The sequence below is a fragment of the Channa argus genome, chromosome 18, assembly GCF_033026475.1.
Source record: "Channa argus isolate prfri chromosome 18, Channa argus male v1.0, whole genome shotgun sequence".
NCBI lineage: Eukaryota > Metazoa > Chordata > Actinopteri > Anabantiformes > Channidae > Channa > Channa argus.
Genome location: NC_090214.1, coordinates 16,713,398 through 16,737,500, shown reverse-complemented (window position 1 = coordinate 16,737,500; position 24,103 = coordinate 16,713,398). Strand labels below are relative to the sequence as shown.

General features: G+C 39.5%; 1 protein-coding gene across 11 annotated transcripts in view; it reads right to left on the bottom strand.

The window, feature by feature from the left end:
• Nucleotides 1-24,103, bottom strand: part of vav2 (vav 2 guanine nucleotide exchange factor) — a 188,095-nt gene that overhangs the window by 45,404 nt on the left and 118,588 nt on the right. For all 11 annotated transcript variants that reach the window (XM_067484247.1, XM_067484242.1, XM_067484246.1 and 8 more), the window contains exon 3: nucleotides 5,500-5,558. In XM_067484247.1, the coding sequence (XP_067340348.1) occupies nucleotides 5,500-5,558 (59 nt within the window). The remainder of the gene's footprint in view (nucleotides 1-5,499; nucleotides 5,559-24,103) is intronic.

The following is a 24,103-nucleotide window of genomic DNA, read 5'->3' as shown; positions in this document are numbered from 1 at the left end:
AGGAAAAAAGTGAAGCATTTAGCAAAGTGTTTATGATGTTTTACATTGCAGGGTCACACAGAATTTACAGGAGATTGGTTGAATTAATTGTTGCGATCTAACATTCCTTGAGGCGTTAAGTTGAGCGCTATGAAAATAAAACTGTATACATGCAATATGAATAACTGATAGATGGTGATCTGTGGGAAGGTTCAATAAAGATATTCTAGTAAGACAAAGAGAAAGGATGTTTAAGTGTGTGTTGTAGCTGACCGTAATGTTTACTGTCCAAGACGAGGCTTTCAAAGGTCTCATAAAAGCACTCCACTCTCCGTTTACCCTCGACTTTAAAAACCTTTGATGCATTAAATAAAGATATAATCAGATTAACTTGGTAAAATTACTGTGTTCAGAGTCTACATAAAATAAGCCAACATTGACCTGTTAGTGGGTGAAGGTCAAAAATCTCTATTAAGTGAAAACTATACTGTGAGTATAAGAAAAAAACAATAAAAACAGGTCATCTTGTCATTTTAGTTATGTACAATACTGTTCACTACTGTGAATGCATGTGTCAAGCCGTGTGTATATTACTGACACCAGCAATTAGTCTTTGGGTAATTAAAGCAATGGTCACGTTGACAGAAAGTCAGCCATCAGGTTAATGAATGCTCAGCTAGACAGTCAAAGGTCAGCTCCTCAGGCTTCTGCAACCACACACACACACAAAGGAATCTTGCAAGCTCAGCCTCTGTTTGAGCAGTGCAACTTTTGTAAAACTTCTCTTTTTTCAAGAGCTAATTACAAGTACTAATATTAAGAAATAATAATACGAGGCTGTCTCATCTGATTTATGTTACTTTCTCACTCACTATTATGAATAAGCGCAGAAGGCGCTTCCTCCAGAGTGTAATAACACACCCACATCTGATAGCCCCCGCCAATGAAATGTGCATTATATTACGGGGTCCCGCTGGGCAAAATTTAATTACATAGTAGTTTGTTGAGATATGCACTTATATCTATCACCTCAGTGTTGTTTTGCGGAGCCAAGCAGTGTCCAGTGCTGCCATTTTAATTTCTCATAAATGGTCCAACCAGGTGTAATTGAGCAAGGTTTATAATTTCATCAAACCCCTCTGATGAGCAGTCCCTTGGCTATTCAGTATTGTGTTTCTTGCAAGCAGGACTGTTCAGGACTGTAGAGCGGATGCTGCAAGACTTGCCAAATGTTTTTCAAATGAATCAGTGCATTTGTTTACCCTGTACATTTCCAAATACATCTTTTTACTTGGCAAATGTAAGCATTTTGTTTCTTTGTCCAGCTGTGTTAGAGTACAACTGATCTGATTAAAGGGGGGAATACTGCTTTGTTTTTGGGATTAGATTAGTCCAGATGTGTGACAGGGAATATGCTTTTATATTAAGATCAAATCTTGAGAAGAGTCAGAGTGAGAGAATATGTAGAGTTATTTTTTGTGCAGGAAATATTACTGACAGGCCTTCCCTCTTTTTCAGGATCACCCTAATCACCTTCACACAATTACACACATTCAAACCTGAATGAACCTGAAGGAACCTGGTCCATTGGGAGATGAAGTGCCTTGTTCAATGACTGAGGGCCACATGCAGTTTCTTCTCAGACATGTCATTCCATTTATATATGCTACATGTAACTCTCAGCTTATTTACTTATAATTTTCTAGGGATGTTATACAAGAACTATCATTTGTTACGTAATGTTTTCTGGCTAATTACTAGTAAATCAACATTTAAAAAATGCTGAAGTAGTTTTTTGTGGTCACAATTTTATTCTAATATTTTCTGCTTCCAACTGTTTAGTCTGTAAACAAGTTTTTTCTCACCGTCTATTTTAATATCTTACTATTTCAATAGGCCCTGATCAATGAACCCTGCTTATGATCAATGTCAAATTTCTACTTCAGTGTCCTGAAAGCCAGTGAGCACATAAAGCGAATTGTTGGCTGCAGTGAGCCTGTTCCATTGATCAACTATTGTCAAACAGCAACAACTGTGGAGTCATTAGGTGTAACCGCGGCTCAAATGATCAGCTTTGGAAGCAGTTTCTTGTCCCAGGACGCAGCTTTGTTTGTGCAGGGGTCGATAAATCGCTGGGGTTGCTGCACGTCACCACTTATTGTACCACGGCTGTCTATAAACCTTCCCAATCCTCCTTTAAAACTGGCATTGCACTTTCATTTCACAGATGCTCCTGCCTGGGGAGTGTGTGCATAAGTGTGAGCACAAGTTCCATTTGAGAACGGGCCTTTTATCTTTGCATGTGCAAGTTTCTTTCACAGCTCGAATGTGTGAAGTTACTACACGCGACACATTCAACTGGCATGAGTGAAAAGGGAGGAGTGGGTTTGTGATAACTACATATTGATGCTGGTGAACTAATTCAGTGCTGTGAGGGGGTCCGACTGTGTCTACAGGATGAGGAAACCCGGGGGAGGAGACAAACATGTGATTGGTGATGCTTAAAAATGGCTTCTCAACCAACTTTTCCTGTTTAGGTGAAAAATCCATTGCTATGGGGAAAAATATAAAAACACATGTTGGTCTAGTTTTCTTCATGTGCTATGTCCAATAAAAATTACAATCTATATCTCTTTTTTACAAAATTATCTGGTTTAAATTTCTTAAGTGCAAGAAGAATAAACGTTTAGGGTGTGTCATAACTTTTTCTCAGGTACAGAAAATTTCAGGTAAGGTTGAAACTATTGGTAGGTAATTTGTTAATCATCAACAAAACACATGATGAACAGTTTAATTAAATGCAAATTAATTGAACTGCTAAGTACTTAAACAATTTGAGTGTGGAATTATTTGTTAATAAACTAAGCAGTTTATTTCCAATCTTTTGGCTCGTTCATAATTTATCTCCAGTTTTGTGAGTGAAGAGGATGCAGAGGATAGAGTTAGATGGAGGCACATGATTCGCTGTGGCGACCCCTGAAAGGGAACAGCCGAAAGGAAAAGAAGAAGATAATTTATCTCCAGTTTGTTAAGGAATGTTAGGATTTCTTCATCTTAGTTTTGTGTCTTGTAAAAAATGTAATGTCTGTAGGTTTTGATATGGTGGTCAGATGTATCAAAATATGCAATGTGAAGGTGTCAATACATAAAAAAAGATTAAGAGAAAAAATGTAAATTACCTAAAATTACCCACTCCTCAATTAAAATGTCAAAAATAAAAATAATCAATACTGTTTAAGTATCATTCAAATAGTATTACTAACTCTGTCTCCTTAACACTAAGTTTCTAAAAACTTCTATTGTAAAAGCAAATATTTTGTAGGAAACATGATAGCAACCAAATGTTGTCCTTTCGGCTATATCCCGTGAGTTCAGGGTCGCCACAGCAGATCACTGTCCGCATGTTGATTTGGCACAGTTTTTACGCCAGATGCCCTTCCTGTCAAAGCCCTCCCCAATTTCTCCTGGGCTTGGACCAGCACTGCACAGCTGGGGATGTACGAATCTTAGGATAAATCTTAGTACATCTTATGGTTTTACGAACTTAAGAAAAATCTTCTCAGAGACCAGAAGAAGAGAATGTAGTCAAAAAAATGAATATGCATCTGCATGTCTAGTATTTCTCTGGAAATGCAGGGAGGCGTGCAAAAGTGTCTGTGTGTGTCCAAAAAAACACATTTTTTGATTTCCATCTAGGGCTAAAAATGCTAAAACAGTGACAAGAACGTCACGACAAAAAGGCCTGAACACAGCGAGCAGACATCAAAGACAAGATCAGTGGACATCAACAGAACACCAATAGACATGTGGCAATGCTACTAAGAGATTTAAGACAGTGAGGAACTCTACAACCCTTTTGAAGCCCAGTGAACAGCCTGATGTGGTGTCTGTACTGAAATGATTTGGGTACACGGGGTCAAAATAATTATTGTCTGGCCATTGACAACTCCACCACGAGGAACTAAAGCAGAATACATTTTATTTGGTTGTTTTTTGTTTTTGTTTTTTTAACTCTTGAATTCTTTTAGGAAAGGTATTGGTCTACATTAGTTTCTCTTCGGCAAAGGCAAACGAAAGGTGAATGAAATTCAACAACCTTGAGATAAATGGAGATAAATCCAAACATGCATTCTCTTTTCTAATTTCTTTTAGAGAAACAATAAACTAATCTGTCCAGCCAGGGCCCCTTTGTCATTTATTATAACCTCAGAAGAGATTTAAGATTTAAGAGAAAAACCTTGATGATTTGTTGAGCTTCATACCAGCACATTGCATTGCAAAGTCCTGCTTTTAGTCATTACAGAAAATCAACACGATTGCAAGTGGATGCAACATTCATTGGACATGACTAGGTTATGTAAATCCAATACAGAAAAGGTGGAGGGGGGATTTCTTTACAAGCAAGGATCCTAGGTAGCAAATGAAGGCAGTGTACATTTTCCAAAACTGAATTTTTACTTATTTCTTGACCTTGGAACCAGCTGTTGACAAAAGCAATCTCAACACAAGTTTCACGGAGTTCTGTTTTCTCATCATCTTCTAAAGCAATGTAAGAGGTCAGGGTCACCCATTGGGACGAGAAGGAATTCTGTGTTGTTGTCGTTGTTTTTTTTTCTTCTAGGATTTGTCCTTCAGGTAAAGGACATTAACTCCAACAACAAAAACACCTTGCTGATGCCTTTGGAGTCATGGCTAGTGGAAAAACCTGATGTTATTGTGATAAAACTGTTCTGTCCCCTGATCCACAGTTTGAGAATGTAAACTACAAATTATCAGTTTATCATTTAAATAATTATCAGACCAATGAATCAGAAAGTCCTGAGTGTGATTTACCCTGGGGCTAAAACAAGCATTAATTTTGACACCTCACAGGAAAACAGTGAGAGCGGACAGGAAGTGAATTAGCCAGCAGTCAGCAGGTTGTGTTTTCTTTATTAATGGCATGGGACCTGTTCTCTCTCTGTGTCACTCTCCCCCTCTGCTCCCCTCCCTTCATTTCCTGGCATGGCTCCTAATGGGCACGCTCCATCAACTCATTACTTAGATGGATAAAATGGCTTTTTATGCGGAGCCAGTGGGCCACCAACCTCCAAGCAGATTGAGCAAATGAAGAGAAATCAAACACCCGTTCTGGGCCAGTTAAAGGAGTGTGAATGATTTTCTCAGCATCACCATTATCTCTGAAAAATTACTTTCCCTGCATACAATGTAGTATTCTGACTCAGAGTAGTGCTTATGATATATTCTGCATAAATAGTGTACTGCAGTACTGTCTGAGTGACAAATGGGAAAGTGTTGTGAATAATTTTGCCTTGCAAGTTATCAGTGGCTGAAAGCTGCAGCTAATTGCCTTAAAATGTAAATTGGCTTTAAAATGAGCAGCAGATGTTAATAACCACCTTCATCTTAATACAAGTAAATGTGGAATGCATCCAACCAAATGCTTTCTTTGACAGAGACACTCTTGAGTGCTTTGGCTGTTCAAATGATAAATGACAGAGTTACAAATGAGACTCGTACCTGACGCCTTTGATTTGTGCAATGCTGTGATGGGAGATCCTCGACAGAGCAGAGATTACCTGAGACAAAGAAAGAGATCAACGGTCAATAAAACAATTAGAAAAAATTCCTAAAAGGAAAAACATGCAACTGAAAGCACATAATCAGTGACAACAATCAACAACAAAATTGATATATACCACACAAGAAGAAACATAAAAAAAGATACTTTTTAAACATTACTTGCATGTCTCAACCTCTCTCAGTTGTGTCCACACAATACACACAGGACTGAGTGTAAACAATATGCACGTTAATGATGACACCCAAAGACATGTGGTCCACAGTCACGGCTGAGTAGCTGCCACTTTAGTTTGATTAGACACACCAACAGAGAGTCACATACAGCATTTGACCCCTGCTTGTTTTGTACTTATTTTACCTGCAATTATGTTTGTCAGTACTGATAATACTTGCAATGAGGTTAAATGTGTGCCGGGGTTTTAAACCAATTTTACGCTGCTTATGAGTCACATCCAAGTACGCCGATGGCTGAGGACTACAGATGGCGTGCTTGCAAGGTCTACAGCGTCTAGTTCGGGGAGATGATAGAACCAAAATACAAAGGCACACACAACCACACACACCAAAACACAAGCCCCGTCTCCTACGCCTCATTACCCACTCTTGGGTGTATTTCGGCTTACAACACTGTGGCAATGCCAGATGTCTCCTTGACAGAGAGGAGGAAATTGTTATCTCAACCCCTCTTTCTCAGCAGGTGCGTCATCTACAGCCTCTCATCTAAACACACAATGTGGAGTCTCAGCGTCTAAACCAGCGCTAATGGCTGCTGTGAAGAGGGACGACCGCCACTTTAGGACCGTGGAGTACAGTGCTTATGTTGAAGCTCTGTTGACCAAAGCTTTTTACTCTCTCTATTCAAGCTGTTCTCATGTTTAACATAATCAGTTGTGGACACATTCATTTACATTTAACCACTCTATGGAGGGAAACCTTGACGGGGCACTTCCCTGTGTTGCTAAAGACCCATGTAATAGGCTGTCATGTTCATCCTTGGTGGTTCCAGTGTGGGGCCAGCCTAGCATTATGCATCTCCTTATCATATATTGCAACCTTACATTGCAAATAGAGACTAAAAGGAAAACATCCAGACAAAGAAGGAGAAAAGGGAGGAGTAAAGTGCTAATTTAAGCTCAGTTGCTGTGTTTAGCCAACGGTTAGAGTGTTTAATAAATCACTGTGGATACACCTATTGTGCTGCTGGGTGGCAAGCTGCCCAAATGGCCATGCTGCCGGGAGGGATCACATTTGGCACATGGGCCCTGCATATTATTAGCTCTATTTCTTTGGTCTTATTAGCCTACACAGTCTTTATGGATGGGTAAAAGATAATATCATTTAAAGACAGAACATAAAAAAAAAAACTGGCACAATAAAGCAAAATGTTAATAAAAGTTACAGTAGTAGGACATGGATCTGGATTAATTTAATATTTAATGGTGATTTATTATTAATGCTGGGTGTCTTAGCATGAGCAGCTGTGCCCAGATTTGGTGAAAAACAGCTGGCTTGAGTCAGGTGATTTCTTTTCTGTCCCAAAATGGTTTCTTTCCAGCCTCAGCTAAAAGGTGGTGTGTCTCTTTGATTGTGCTTGCCTTTCTTTGTGAATATTTCTGTTTCCCTTTCTGCCACTAAGATACTCTCCTCACCCTCTTCTGATCCTTGGGTTCAGTCAAAGCCTTTGAGTCTCTACACATTATTAATTTCCGTCTCATCTTTGACTCCCCAGGGGGTCTTAACTCTGAGGCTAGCCAGGGAATAAAGCCTCTTTTACTCCACTAGGAATATGGAAAAGACAAGTCACACAATGGAGTCATAGCTTAGGTTTCTAAAGCCCCGAACCAATATCTTTACCTTAATCACCATCCCACTAGCCCCTGGCATCCCCTTACCTATGTCTGACCCTTTCTGTTGGTCAGAGCAGTGTAATTGAAGGCACATGTGAGACAGCCTCACAGATGTTCAAAGTTTCTTCATGAAACTGACACGCAACATTTTCAGTCTATTGATTGCATTAGAAAAATAGGTACTCATGTCTGCGTGGAGAGGGGTAGGGATAAAGATCACATCTTTGTGGCAAAGCCAAATGATTGCAAACACACACCACCCTAATGCATCACCAGTTTCGCCACATGCCTCCTCAGTCTCATCTGGGGCCGAGCAAAGCCTCATGCGACCACCCCGCAGCCAATCAAAGGACATGCAGGACCTGGTTTCCCCTGGCAACCGGGGCTTGACTGAATATGCACGGTCATCAATTTGAAGTAAAATCATATCTAACCTGCAGCCATATGTTATTAACAGTGGGGGGGGTACGGTTAAAATTGGAAACCATGCACAATAGGACTATTGACAGTTCATCACAAAACACATCTAACTGCCAATTCTATTTATATATGATAAAGTCATAACATTATTATATACTGCACCACAAATCAATGCATGTCTTGGAAGTCATCCATCAAAGAGGCCGCATTAACAAAAAAAAAAAAAAAAACATCATTACATTAGTGTTCTGCTTTTTCCTCATTCCACTCTCTGGGCTCCTCCTGCAACAGCTAACTCCCTGATAGTGTTTGTGATATTTATGAAGTATCTCACTTTGATAGGACAACATTGCTCTGCTTATGCTAGCTTGCCAAAGTGGTAAGCATGAAGCGATAGGGGCAGGGAGTGGGAGAGCTGTGAACAGATGGCTGTGTGGGAACCCTGCGTGCCCAACATCAATAATAGAAAGACAGAGGAGGGACGGCTGAGCCCATTCGTGTGTGTGTGTTTGTGTGTGTCTGCGTGTCACTTCCCCGCTGCCTCCATGAGTTTTTGCCTTACAAACCTTCTCTTATTTTTTTTCTTCTTTTTTCTTTAGTTTTTCTCTCACTCTCTCTCTCTCCTCCTACTTAACAGCTCATAAAGCAAAGATCCCCCCTTTTCAGAAGTGCACAATGTTTTTGTTTATTTGTTCAGCTTTGTATAGGGTAATATCTTTTTGCTTTATTTAGAAAGGGGGAAAAGAAGTACAAACTCAAACAAAAAATGTTCAAAAGTACTGAAATATGGCAAAAAAAAGCATCAAACCACCAATAAAACAGAAGCAAAGCAAAATGCATTAAAATTGAAAAAAATAAAGAAAAAAAGAAATGAAATAAGAACAAATACAATTTTAAATTCTAGATATTAGAACATGCACTTCGTCCATCCTGGGTAAAAGTGAGAGTTAATGAGGCAACACAAATCCGAATCTCATGAAATGTGTTTAAGTGTATACAGGAGGCCTGTGCAATGCAAGTGCTGCGAGAGAAACTGTATGAATGGCTGTCATCAGTCTCCAGGAATCAGTTCACGTCTAAGTTGCTGAATGCCATCAGGAGCCCGGCCTGTGCAAATCCTGATTGCAGTCAGATTGGCACTTGCCACATTGCACTAAATCCCCTCAAAGTGGACCTTCCAGCTGCTTGATTACAGGGGATTTCACTGCGTATGTCCAGGCAAGAAAACCCTCCAGGCTGGCCTCAGGGCCAGAAAGGGTAGTGCTGCTGCTGCTGCTGCTGCTGATGACCTGCAGACCCCATTTGGTTCTAGTGCCAGACAAACTGGTACTAAGCCTTCAGAAGGAATTCACCCCACAGCCAACATGTACAGCGTTACTACTTATCTCAATGATTGAAAATCTGGGTTAGCTCAACATAATGCAGATGATGCCAGAGGTTTTTTAAGCCCCTTTCTTTTTAAAAAGTTGAACTGATTTTCATGCATTTCCTGCAACAGTCAATATGAATTATTGATGTGAAGATCTTCCTACAGATCAATCTCGGAGCTGATTTAGCTTCAGGACCTTGAACATTGATTTGACATGAACCTCTGTCTGCTGAAATAAAAAGTGGCTAATATGTGCAAATTGTTCTCTATAGATCATGTTGTGCTGGTCCACACCTGCCAATGTGCTGCTGTTGTGTCCAGGACCTATTTGTCCAGTCCTATTTCATGCTAAATCACCATACACGTGCCTGCTCACTTGTGTGTGACCACACCTGTGTGTCACAGTAAGTCTCTATGTCTGTACATTAGTGCATTGATGAATGCACACAAACACATACGTCAATGCTTCTCTAGCCTATAGTGCATGAAATATTAGTGAAGAGACAGACTACATTAGAGTTTAACGGAAGTTGATCTATGCTCTAGATAAAAGGATGGAGTAGAGAGAAAGGCTGGGTTGCTGACTTTCAGCTGGAATGCAACTTAAAATTATCTGAATCCATAATGAGTACTGCACAGGCCAGGCTGCTGAACGGCCAGCTTAAGGCCAGGCTGTAGGCAAAAAGCCTTCAAAACAAGCAAGAAGTGAAGGCGAGTGCAGCACATGCCTGTAGATGAATACATCACACTGATCATTGACAGCAAAGGACTTTACAACAAATGTTTATTAAATTAAGTTTGTAAATGTTTCTTGAAACTTTGTTACCCAAAGCTAAAACTCTTAAAATTAATCTGATGTGGATGTAAAGATGCTCTTTAGGGTTTGCCTTCACTGATTTTGAACTTTCTTCTTTTGGTTCTAGTTTGACTAGTAGATGTAAATAAATTCCATTAAATGTTCGTCTCACGTCAAAGCAACCACAAGGGGACACAAGCCAGTGTCTTCTTGTGCCAGTCCCATGTCTGGATAAATGCAGAGGGTCATGTCAGGAAGGGCATCCGATGTAAAACACATGCTATATAAAAATTGCGAATCATGACTTTCACACTGAAAATACTTCCATACTGGATTGGTTGGGGCCCGGAATAACAATAACTGCCACCGGTGCTGTTGACCTACAGGGTACCGGTGGAAATTGGAATACTGTTCGTAGGCAGAGAGAGAAGAGGAAAGCTAAGACTGTAGGTCTGAAGGTAGGGACTTTGAATGTTGGAACTATGCCAGGGAAGGCTAGAGAGTTGGTGCAGAGATGATGCAGAGAAGGAAGGTGGATATACTGTGTGTCTAGGGATGGATGATTGGGGTTTCATCTTGAAAGAGGAAAGTGGACGAGGAGACTTGGTGGTAGAACGAAGAAGTTCAGGAGTGCATACAGAGAAAGAGGTTAGCTAAGAAGAAGTGGGACCCTGAGAGGACTGAAGAGAGTAGACAGGAGTACAGGGAGATGCAGTGTAAGGTGAAGGTAGAGGTGGCAAATGCCAAACAAAGAGCATATGAGGACTTGTATGCTAATTTGGACACTAAAGAGGGAGAGGTGAATTTGTACAGATTGGCCAGGCAAAGAGATAGAGATGGAAAGGATGCACAGCAGGTTAGTGTGATTAAAGATAAGGATGGAAATGTATTGACAGGTGCCAGGAGTGTGATGGAAAGATGGAAGGAGAACTTTAAAGAGTTGATGAATGAGGGAAATGAAAGAGAACGAACAGTAGAAGAGGTGACTGGTGTGGAGCAGGAAGTAGCAAAGATTATGGAATGGTATGGAAGTGTCTAGGAGAGGTGGCAGAAGAGTTTCTGACTAGTTTGGAGATAGAGACCCAGGTGAAATGGTGGAGTAACAGGGAGGAGAGGTGAAGAAGGTGCAGGACTTTAAGTCAACAGTGCAGAGCAATGGAGAGTGTGGAAAAGAGGTGAAGAGGTGAGTGCAAACAGGTTGGAACAGGTGGAGAAAAGTGTCAGGTGTGTTGTGTGATAAAAGAGTATCAGCAAGAATGAAAGGAAAGGTGATTAAGACGGTGGTGAGACCAGAGATGGTGTTCGGCTTAGACACAGTGGCACTGAAGAAAAGACAGGAGGCAGAACTGGAGGTAGCAGAGCTTAAGATGTTGAGGTTCTCTTTGGGAATGACGAGGATGGACAGGATCAGGAATGAGGACATCAGAGAGACAGCTCATGTTAGATGTTTTGGAGATAAAGTCAGAGAGAGAGGACATGAAGTTAGTTAGTGTGAGAGACGAGGATGCAGAGGACAGGGTTAGATGGAGGCACATGATTCGCTGTGGCGACCCCTGAAAGGGAACAGCCCAAGGAAAAGAAGAAACTTTCCTCTCACTTCCCTATATTAACATATCTCTCTACTTCTAGGTGAAAAACACCTCCAGATGACATCACCTGGAGAACCCTTCATTTCAGATTATGTTATTTCGTTTCTCTTTCTATCAAGTTTGTAATAGTGGTCAACCTGCTTTTCCAGAGCCCCTTCAGATGTCATCATCTAAACTCTTAATGGTGAGAAACTCATCTGGGTGATGTCACTTGGAGGAGTTTTTCAGCTAGAAGCAGAGAAATATTTTTATAAAGGGTAGTCAGACAAAAGTTTACCAGCATTAATTTGCCATTAATCCTTAAACTAAACCCATAAACAGCAAGATGACAATTAGTGAATTCTCATTTTAAAATAAAGCTGGAAGTCAGCAGTTTAACAGCAGAACCATTCTTTGATTTCACATCCATGATTTATTATTCCACAAGTGATTCAAAACGACAAAAAATATATTACAACTTATTTCTTTGTGACTATAAGAGATGCTATGCCAAATAACTTCACGTAAATATACTTGTGTAACAAATCAGAGATCGCAATTGATAAGTTATTTATGGTTCAGTATCCAAATGTTTCAGTCCCTACAGGAATTTTTAATATCTGAATTGCAACAATTAATCAAACCAGTCCTCTGTCAATCCTGCAGGATCTTGTAATTAAAAAAATCCCCAAAACATTGCAACACGCATCTTTTCTTTTTGTAAGAAAAGTTGTCGCAAAATTAAAAGTAGTAGAAGAGCAACAAAACTTCACATTCACATTACCATAATGATAAAATCTCTGTGCTGTGCACTTCAGCTCCTACAGGGAGTTTTCCACAGTAGGGGACATTGACAGGGATATAAAAAACCTTCTAGATAGACAAGTTGGCTTAGAACATGAAGTGGACATAAATTTACCCTGTTTAATGCACCATTAACAAAGCTAAACTGTTAAAAGGTGAAAGACATGCTGACTGAACACCTGAGTCAATCTGCATTGAAGATGTCCGCGTGACATTATTAACCTTTAGGAGCAAGCCTGGCTCACACATGTGCAGCACATAAACAAGTGTAACCGTAACAGTAACTGGTTGCTCATGGCTTTATGTTTACAGCCTTTTTTAGTGAAAAGCTGGTCCCATTCATAATGAATGAGGGGGCTAGGTGTTGAGAGTATCACCGCACTGTTTGGGCTTGAGGCTGAGCACGGAGGTGGGAGGTTTCAGGAGTGAGGGGGTGGTGAGAAGAACTCACAGGCATTCGGTGACTCAGCAGCATGAGTCGGACAAAGCTCTGTCCACAGAGTGTAGCTCTGTGAAGCAGAGAAAAACGTTTTCACTATAACAACTGTTGCAAGATGAGATGTGTATGTGTGTGTGTGTGTGTGTGTGTGTGTGTGTGTGTGTGTGTCCTCTCTGCACAGATGTCAAAATGATTTTCTGAAAATTATTTAAGTGAGAGTTCAATTAAAGGTTAAATGAAGGCTGTGATGTGCTGCTGCAAGACGTCTAAATCACTTGGAGCCCAAAGGGTTCAGTGACAGAGGAGGGTACCTAAGCCTCTCCTTCCCCCTTCTCACATTTTAGTCTGTATCTCAATCTTATCCTGCAGGCAAACATCACCTGACCTGATGTTAAGAGAACAAAATTATCATGGATAACACCTAAATGTGCTCAAACAATACAGCTCTGTAACGACATGGTTCCAGCTTTCAAAACAACAAACTGTGAACAAGTGATACAAAACCAGGCTTCCCCTGTAGATGGACACAGAGCGCATGAAATTAAATCACAGCCAGATGAAATGCAACTCTGATTGGAAATTAGAGTAGAGCAAATATAAGAAAAATAAATAAAAACAACAACAAATGACTAGAAGGGCAGATTTTCACTATACAACAATTAAAAAAGAGCCAGTTTGGTTGCAGTTTGCAGGTTGTCCCACAGTTATTAATGAGCTGAAGTTTAGACATCCAATCTGTCCACTGCTAGTCTCTAACAAAACATCACGCCAGTTCCCAGCACTGTTACTCATGATTTCAACACACTGCTGAGGAAAGACAAAGGAGAAAAAAAAAAAGTCCCACCACTCCTCTCAGTGCTGAAAAGGCTCCACTAAAACATAAATGGAGGAGGAAATGAGAAAACGTGGATGTGTGCTCAGGCATTAGTGTAGTTGACTGAGACTGCATTTGTGTTTCATTTGGCCCAGATCTTTGCCTCCCTCTAACATATGTTTGACGTTTGCATGCTACAATGGCAGAACCTTCTGCTGTGATGATTTTTTCCAGTGTTCTGTCATGTCTCAAAGTCTGCCATCAGCTATTTTAAGGCTACGGCCCCTCCAAACCTACTTGACTGTCGCTGACATTTCAATCAACAGCACCTGCAAAAGCACGTACAGAGCAATCTATGACCAAAAATGCCTTTTAGAATAACACTTTAATGTCTTTCATGGTTGAAAGGAGCCTTGAGAATATAATAGCTGTAAAAATTATGGTAAATTGTGGCTCTTTTTGTTTATTTTTGCAGTGAAGCAAAGTGTGATAGTTACTGTAGGTCTGAATCACAGTACAAACTGAACAGAAGCAACTGGAATTCAACATTTTAAAATGTGGTTTAGTGATTTACTGCTCAAGGCAGTAAATCACTAAACCACATTTTTTAAACCACAGTGATAGTATCTTCAACAGCATGTAGGCTGATATCACTGGATGATAGGGAGTCAAAGCTACATGAGCATATGCAAGATAAATAACAATAAACAATAAACTGGATTAATAATTGCAAAGATCTATTCATTGTTTTAGCTGCTTATCCTGTTAAGGGTTGCAGGGTTGCTGGAACCGATCCCAGCTATCACTGGAGACACTCTGGACAATTTAGTCTATCAGAGGGCCATACACTGAGAGAGACAACTATTCAGACCTACGGTTAATTTAGAGGCATCAGCTAACAAAATGAATGTCTCTGGACAGAAAAGCTAGAGCAAGCACGTGGATTCAAGCTAGCAAATTTTTGGCTTTGAGGAGGCATTATTACCGTTCCACCACCGTGTTGCATGCAGTTAGGAATCATGCAAAAAGAAAATAAAAAAAGACTAGATTTAAATGTGTTTGTGGCACATGCATTTGTGTCTGCTTATGTGCAAGCATGTCCTGACAAAGGAACATTTGTACAAATCTGTGTGCAAACCTCACATGGGTAAACTTCCTGATGGTGCAGCATTTTTGGGGGTTTTGCAGACCTATAATTTGTTTTGTCTGCTCACTGTTTGCAGAACAGTTCCGATCAGGCTGCTACACAACACTGTCTGTCTCACATGTCGACAGCAAACGGCTGCTGACTTCAGCCAATCCATTACTTATTACACAGTCTTCCTTCCTTGAGTTTCAGCTGTGGTGCGCTGATGCACCAATGTGTTAGTGAAAATACATATTTAATTTAATTCCCTGTAGTCAAGAAGTAAAAACAAGCCTAAAATTTTAAAAAAGCAAAGTAATATTTCAACTGTTTATCTTCTTTTTCATATTTGAATGCAACTAAATAACTTTTAGGATTTTTTTAGAAGAAAACACTGGTGTATACAAAAGTCATTCTCACATGTTCACAGCACTTTAAAATTTATCTGCCCAAGTGTGTACATGAGAGATGATCCCTGACACAAAGCTGTTGGGGGCGTGTGGTAACACAAGGGTTTAAGGATTTGGACCGGGTTTTGTTGATAAGAGAAAACTGGGAATCGTGGGAGGAAATGGGATTTCCCATGATGTGTTGGGAACAGGCTGATGAGGCTAATACACAGAGTCCTTATCAGACAAAGGCACCTGAACTAGTGTGTGTGTGTGTGTGTGTGTGTGTGTGTGTGAGTGAGAGAGAGAGAGAGTGAGAGAGAGTGTGAGACTGAGAGAGAGACTTGGGCAGATGATGGTCCAGTACATGTCGGTCAGACAGAGAGCACTGAGTAAATGAATAGGATTAGACCAACATGAGTAATCCAGCTGGCCTGTGGGAGGAAGGTCTGCCCACACCCCTCTGCTGGATGAGATAAGCAAAGGGAGTTGGTCGGAAACCCATACATCATGCAAACATCTTAATTCAATATTTTAAACAGTAATTTTACACCTAAAAGCCAGTTTACTATGATTTTCTATTTTTGCTCAAACAAATGTATACACACATGAACCAATGTCAGACAAAGAAAAACCTCTGGTTAACATAACTTCTGGGGAAATAGTTACTGGAGAAAAACTTGCATGTATTCACCCCCCCTGAAGTCTGCCACTGAAAGCCCTCAATTTGAATGGCTACATATAGGGGTGGGCGAAATCTCAAATATACTCAGAAGACTCCAACTTGTTCTCTGTAAGCTTTATGAAATGACGATATCGCAAACATCAAGTACAAACTCTAACCTAATTGTTGGCCTGAGACTTTGGGATTTTGCTTTTATGAGTGTGTGAGTCAAATAGATAAGACGTGTGTTCGGTAGCGAACAAGAAAAAAGCCTGGCGGTGCTTCTGCTTTATGTATTAAAAAGGAGCATATCACAACTAAAATTCCACATGGCACAACAAAACGTACAGTAGCACTTTCTATCCACAAGTCATTTCACAACGATTGTTTGGATTTTCAAAACCCAAAAATCTGACAGTAAAGAAAAGGGGGAATTTTTATTTTATTTTTTAAAACACATTTGCATGCAGTAACTATTGCTTGTTAATAGTCAAATGTATGCAAATATAAAACATTTTAAAAAGCCAATGTACTGGCCATCCGTTATATTGATGGTAACATGTGCCTCACAGCCTACAACAGTGGTCCTCAGGTTGCTTCTTGGTCATAATAGTGGTCCCTGTGCCACAATCAGTTGAAACCTCCTGTGCAACAGAAACACAGAGAAAGTAGCCTAAAGAAAAAAAAAGGTCTATGGAAGTAATAATAATAATACTAAAAAAAACATACTCTAAATCCAACTCAAGATTGGAAGCTTTCATAAAAAAAACTTTACAGATGTTTAAAAAAAAGGATAAACACCAAAAACTATGTATGTAGCCCTACGGTGCTACTAATTTTATTCCATATCTGCCAACATTTGCCTACTTTGAATAAGCATTGCTTTGTTAAAGTTACCTTGGTTGCGATTTTGGATTCATTAATCTATTTATTAATCTATACGAGAATGTCTTAATTCCGACCTATGTTGCAGAGAAGAGAATAGAATCAGCATAATGGTGAGAATGTACATCAAAGAGTTAAATCCAGCATATATGTAGTGGTTTAGAGGAGATTTTAAGATATCAAGATATATATTATTATTATTATTATTATTATATTGTTTATCACAATATAATCTAAAAATATCTTAATTGTGAGGCCATCACTCGTATACATTCTGCACATGTGTTTCTATGTATGTCTACACATCTACAGATTAGGGCTGGGATAATAAAACAATTTGCTCTGCAAACACACATTTCATTGCCATCACTGACATATCACCAATCAGCAAAATAATACAAATGTATGTAATTTTGAGATAATAACATTACCTATAACATTTTCATATGTGAATGCCTGCAATAGGCATGTCGAATTCTTACAGTTAATGAGCCCCAAAGTGCAGAGCTTATTGGCGTCTTTTCTCATACACAAGTGGACAGCTTCTCCTTGTCTAATTATAATGTAGCTACAGTAAGTCCAACTCGTCTGTCTTTAGAGTATTTCTGGAAGTTGAATCCTACAGTGACCCACTGGTCCTTTATTATTCAACTGGCTGCAGCTGAATACAAAGATACAGATTATCTTTTCTTTTCCTCCTTCCCTTTACTCCTGCCAATTCCCTCCTCTCTAAATACCCTTATCACACACCACAGTGTTTACCCAGTGGGGGAGATGCATGTAGCCAAGACTACCTTTATATTCTCTTCATGAAAAGTCAAGCAGGAGGTATTTATAACCACTTCAGGGAGGGGATAAGCTGGGAACTCTGGCATCTAAAGCTTGTAACTAAAGCATTTACGCCTTGCTTTACCAAAGATATCTGACACTGCAAGAATAACGCTTGGCTTTCGGCTTGTAAATAAAAACATGAACCCTGTGGAATCTATTAATCCATCAAAACTTATATAGCACTTTTCTAACTATTGGTACCTAAAGCACATCACACTGATTCTCATTCACTCATTCGCACCTAAACTCACACACCAATAGGGGAGCTGCTATGCAGCTGGGCAACACTCACCGGGAGCAACTAAGTGGGGGTTCAGTGTCTTGCTCCTCCAGTGACTTCGGCAAGTCACTGGAGGAGCCGGAGATCAAACCAACTACCACTGGTGATGGACAACCACTCTATCTCCTGTGCCACAGTTGTGCTTAAGCTAATAAGACACAAGCAATAATGATTTGTGTCTTTACGAAAAACAAAACAAAAAAACAAACGATGAATATTAATAATGCTGGTGGAAAAAAGTATATTCCCCCTTAGATGTAACAACTGGTTAAACCTCCATTGGCAATCTTACAATTGTTCCATTAGCTGCGGATCAGACCTGAACACATTCAAGCAGAATGTTGTACTGCTTTTATGGATCATAAACTGGCAGAAAGCCATTCTGATTTTCCCAGCGTCCATGGGAAACTGTCAGAGCCCAGATCTACGCAGACTCATGAAGCTGTATGTGAACTTTCTTCTTCTTATTCACCTTGCTGAGCTTTCTGCAGCATTTGTTTGGAGTCCTCTTAACCGGACCCCCATTTCTAGGGAGAATAGTCACAGCAACCTCATCGTTTCTTTTTATAGATGATTTTTATCTGAAATGATTTATGTAAAAAAATTCCTTATAACCATTTTAAGTTAAAATTCCTTATAATTTTACATTTCATGCCAATAAACAATTCTTGATCACAAGTCTTATGAGATCTCCATGTTCCCAAGGCATAGTTCACATCGGCACATGCTTCTTGTGAACACCAAATCATTTTATTTGACTTTGTGAAATGCAGGCAATTTGAAGACAGATCAAGTGGGCTTATAATCACTCATATGTATAAACTACTGGATTGTAAAAGAGAGACACCTGCTTGTCTCCCAATGTTGTTTTAACCAAGACTCAAAGGTCATGGTTGGCATTATACATGTGCCAGAACAGATACCAGAGAACAGAGAATGATCCAGCTTAAAACCATTAAAACAGAGACCCAAATGATTCAAAAGACCATTTTCTACAGGATTGTTTTAAAGGGGTGAGTGAGAAAAAAGAAAGAAAGAAGGGGAACCTAAAAGGAAAAAAAAAAAGTAAGGTAGTTCCATGTGATAGATGCCTTTGGTTTCACAGTCACAGAAGTGCAGTGGCCAACTACCTAGAGGGCTTGTCTGATTGGCCAGCAGGATGTTTCCACAGGAGCAGTGAAAGTGACAAGTGAACAAAGGGTTTCCATTAGATGCCCTGTCCCCCTTTGCTCCGCTACTATTAAGATCCTGTCTGTGGGACACCTAACTCTGCTGACAGATGAAGAGGACCACAAGGCAACACAGAGCCAGCTGAACTATTGAGGCAAGTTCCATTCTCTGCTGCACCTAAATGTTCAAAAATTGGAAAAAAAAAGCTTTTTTTTGCTTTGGTTTTGCTGTTGCCGCCACATTGTTTTTTAACAAAACTAAAACATTAATCAAGATAATTTTAAAACATCTTGGCCAATATTGAATTTTGAAGCAATAAAACAGTTTCTAACTAACACTCTAACACTTCATTAATGAGGCCTGTAATTTAAGTTTATTGTCACCTTCAGATGAGCCCACATCAGCCAGGACTTAGTGTACAAATTGGGGAAAAAAAAGAGTAAGATAAAAATTTAAATATTATGACTAAAAGCTCACGTCAGAGAGTGAATGTTTTGTTCACAAATTAAACCACTCAAGTAATTATCATGGAATATGTCACATAACTCGATGACAAACGTAATAGTAATTCTCCAGCCTTTAATGGCCTTGCAGAACTAAACAAAAGAAAGACTTTAGCAACATGAAACTGGAATAATAACTAGCGAGGGGGAAAATGCCTGCAATTCTGCACAAAGGGCAATGGCAATTACAGTCACACAATAAACTGACAAATGGCATAAGATTAGGTGCATGAACATGATCAAAACCTGTGCAAGAAGTTAAAAGAATGATATTAAAATGTGCAATGTGCAGACTGCAGCCAAACTAGAGCACACAAAACATCAGGAGCAGCAAAAGGGAAATATAACATCGAGTCTAATAGTTTTTAAAGACTGTTTCATTTGTCTCCAATTACAAAATAAGATAATTTAAAACTTAGATGTGATATAGCATGACCTGTTCATGGTGTACTCTGCCTCTCGCACAGTGAAACATGGGTGGGGCTCCTGCTCCCCAAATAGGATAAGTGATGACAGATAATGAATGAATGGATGTGCTTTAACATGTGACAGCATCAAAGGTGTGCCTAAATTATGTTGAGACACAAAAATGCTTAAATCTACAAACATTTCTCCTGAAATTGGTGCTGCTGGCCTGTTCTGTGCAAGGAAACCTGATTGAAAATGAACATTGCCTTAAAGCAGCTCAAGGTTTTAGAAAGTCTCTTACATAAACACAAATATTCTTCTTTATCTTACCTTTGCATTATTTATGAGATCCGGGAATCTGCACCTGAAAAACTCAGAGTACAATGGGTGTGCCTCATAGCTGCTTTCTGCCCCTGCATATGCCTCCAACTCCAAGCAGTGTGGGTATCCATAGAACTACAATGTAGTTTAAAGGCACATTAACTATACAACTATCAGGTCAGTAGTGCATGTGGTAAATGCCTTCACATGCTGAATGTAACAGTACAATCATGGACTGTCCACATGTGTCACAAATGTGTCAATCACAGACAGGCCCCGACAGAGCTCCTTAGATCAGAAAGTCGGTTAAAACACAGCACCATGTCATTTCTGCCTGGGAGCTGTTCAATCCTCAGGAAACACACAGAGAAGAGCCATCAGAAAAGAAGTAAATAACACCATGGCCCCAAAGGGTTATATGTAACACACTGAATAAGTGTGACATGAAAATTCTATACTATATTGTATTCTGCATATTTTGTGAGTGAAATTCTTAAAAAAGGAGACAATTGAATAGCAGAAAGTTGTCAGGAAGATCAAGAAAAACTTAAAAAATTTTAATTTTTTTCTTCTCTTAGACTCTTGAATGGATTCTAAAAAACATGACAGATACATGCATGTGTGGGTGGTATAGTCTCTACACTATGTGTGAGAGCAGTGATGGAGTAAGTGTTACCATTTCCACCTACATCTGCAGATTTTCACGTTGCATAGATTAGTGTTACTTTCACCTGGGATACAACCATCCACAAAAACAAGTGTATGCATCCTCGGTCTAATAGTAAGACATTTTCCCTGGAATTAGAAGCCATTTAGTGAGGTAGTAAAATAAACAGGCTTTGTGTGAGCTGTGCAGAGATATACTGGTAATTTACTGGTATTCTAAGAAAACTGTGACACTGGTGGTATCAAGATAGATAACACTGAGAACCTTAGAGTGAGAGCACGAGCAGAAGGATAGATATCTTTTCCTACCACTTTCACAAGCTGCAAAGTGCGAAATGAGTCAGGGGATATGAGGAGGAGAGGGGAAAGATGCCAAGTTTGATTTCATCTATCACACGAATGGAGTGGAGAGACATATTATGACACAGTGCCTGACAATGAATGGAATGGTGATTGCATGTGTAAATTCTTCCTAAAAGAATTGCTTGAGATGAGTTTAATATCTGATGATTGTGTTCTGGAAAAAAGCATTTTTAAATACGTCTTCTACAACATTCTTACGTCTGTAATAATAAATAGCTAACAAATGATTTTCTTGCAATGGACATAGGTGTCATTTGTCAGTATTTATGCAATACTGCCCCTGCTGGTTTATATGACTGGGCGTATTTCAATTTGGGCTGGATTCATTTATGTTCCACTGTTACTTTTTTCTAGCAAAACATACTGAGAATCTGGAAATAAATCTACAATGTAGTATTTAAACAGTATTACATTCAGTATTTAAAAAAAAAAAAAAAAAAAAAAATCAATGAACTACAACAAGTCTCAAATAAGGACAGATGGTTTAAAATTCCCTTTGACAGACAGCCACAGGTGACGCTACATGGTGAGTTGGTGACTGACAGGAAATCGTCATCCCTTAACCACAATGTGGAGGTATGCAAACTGAAAATGGTGTAACTAGGGGCCGGGATTACTGTCGCACATCAGGAGAGATTCATAGCATTCTACTGAGGAGTATATACATGATGTGTGTTTTAAGAGTGAGGAGGGTGTTCAGGGTGATGGAGAGGTCACATGGTGCTCCACATTACGAGAGATGCTGACCTTCACCCACATTAAAAGGCCTAGTTTCATTTACAGACCAGTTTACAACTTGCAAACACGAGTTGCTCTGATGTTTTTTCAGTTTGAAAGGATCAGCAGATTGTTCACTCAACTCAGCAAATGAGGTTTTAAAGTAAAAGAATGTAAATATTCTTGTAGTTGAAGAAAACATTCACGATGAAAATGTTCCACGTGTATTTAAAATAAATCAGTTACTTTTCATAATAATAAAATATATAGTAACCACGATAAAGGTTCGTGTTGAATTCAATATGTGGAGTTAAGTGAACCCAGGTTCAGTTAACTTAACAGAGTTAGTTTTACTCATACACAAAACTCATAAACTTGCATTAGATTAAATGTAATTTCAACTTAATCAAATTTAGGTTAAAGTTAATTTCCAATTTGAGAAATTTGAAATTAATTGACAGTAAATCTGTAATTAGATGTAAAATGTATAGGATTTCTGAGACAATGTGATAGAATACCCTGGTGCCAAATTAGCAGCAAAACTATTTAAATGATTGCAAATAACATGCAGCACTTTGGTTAACTAAACTGGTACATTTCATAAAAACACCTACTTTGTTTATTTTAATAAGGAATAATGAGCTTGGAATCTGTATCAGCAAGTTGTTTTCTTTCTGCCTTCTGCCAACATGGCATAAATGCATTGATAAGTTCAAAGTGAAAGGAGCAGTGGGTGCATGGAATGAAAGAAAAAAAAACAAAAAGTGCATTGCATTATAGCCAAACACATACAGTCGGGAGGAAAACTACAAAGCATTAAAGGAGTGTGGGGGTCGTAGTGTGTTTTGAAGTACTTCATAAAAGGTCATTAGAATTAGATGTTAGGGGGAATCCTTTGAGCCTTCTCGCACGGATCCATATGCACAAAGGGAGTGTGTGGCATGGTATAGCATGTTACAATGAAGAAGGAGGTGTTATTCTTAGTAATTATTATGCCAGTTCCAATGTGACAGCAAACAGTCAGACTTCAAAAGGCCTTATTTCTTATTAGAGTCCTCTCTGAAGGACGACAATGCATTTCTGCAATAGGAGGGGGCAGATGAATAAATAATGCTGTGTGTGAGCGTGTCATGCATGTGTATGAAAGTGTGTTCCCGGTTGTATGTGTGCATCCTCATGTGTGTTCCTTCATGCGTTCATGTGTCTGTATGTGACAGATCAAAAGGCGGCAAAAAGCTGGAAAATAATAAATTGGGTCCTCTTTGTGCTGCCACTCTATATGATGTCCTACACAGCAGAAAGTGTGTCCACTCCCCTCCAGCCCATGAACCGTGAAAGAATGTCACATCAAGCTTGGTGACAGAGTGGAGAGAGTGTCCTGTGACATTGAACTGAGCGGAGGTTGGTGCCTGTTAACCTTTGGGAATGGCCAGACGTATCGGCCAACACTGGCAGTCTGTGTGATGTCGCGCTTCCACCTCCCCGCCCCCACCTTCCCTACAACTCACCCTTCTCCTCCTTTGGTCTTACCCCCTGTTTCTCACTGAATATTTTCACATACCCTGACTCTGAAAAGACTGTTAACAGCTCATGCGACAGCGAGAGAGCATGAGAGTAAGGAAAATGTGTTCGCTGTATGTGTGATGTGGTTTAAGTGCCAGACTGCGCCAAGCAAACTGTGCTCATCAGCCCATGTAAACAGATTCACTAACCAAAAAAAAAAAAAAAAAAATACATGCTGATGAGTGGGAGAAGTATTGTAAGAAGGGTTTGGCTTAAAGTTAGGTGGCCATCACTGTATGGCTCCACACTAGTAAATAATTCTCTCTCCTGTAGCTGGTTAATGTCTGTGGTGAGGCCAACGTGTCACTCAGGAACATCATGCCATTTCAGTGGCAACGCCTTTAACACAGCGTGAGTGACATTATGACTTTAACGAGAACATGTTGCTCTGCTAGAATTTAACAGATCAACTCCTCGCTGTTGAAGGGACACTAAATAATAATTAAAAAATGATGCACAGAATCATAAAAGTAGAATAGATATTAATGTCCATGAACTAAGACAGTCCATTTCTTTCCCACCTAGAACCCCTGGCTCCCAGATTCAGCTGCACATGTTCTGCACTGCCCATAATCACAGGCATTAAGTAACATGTAAG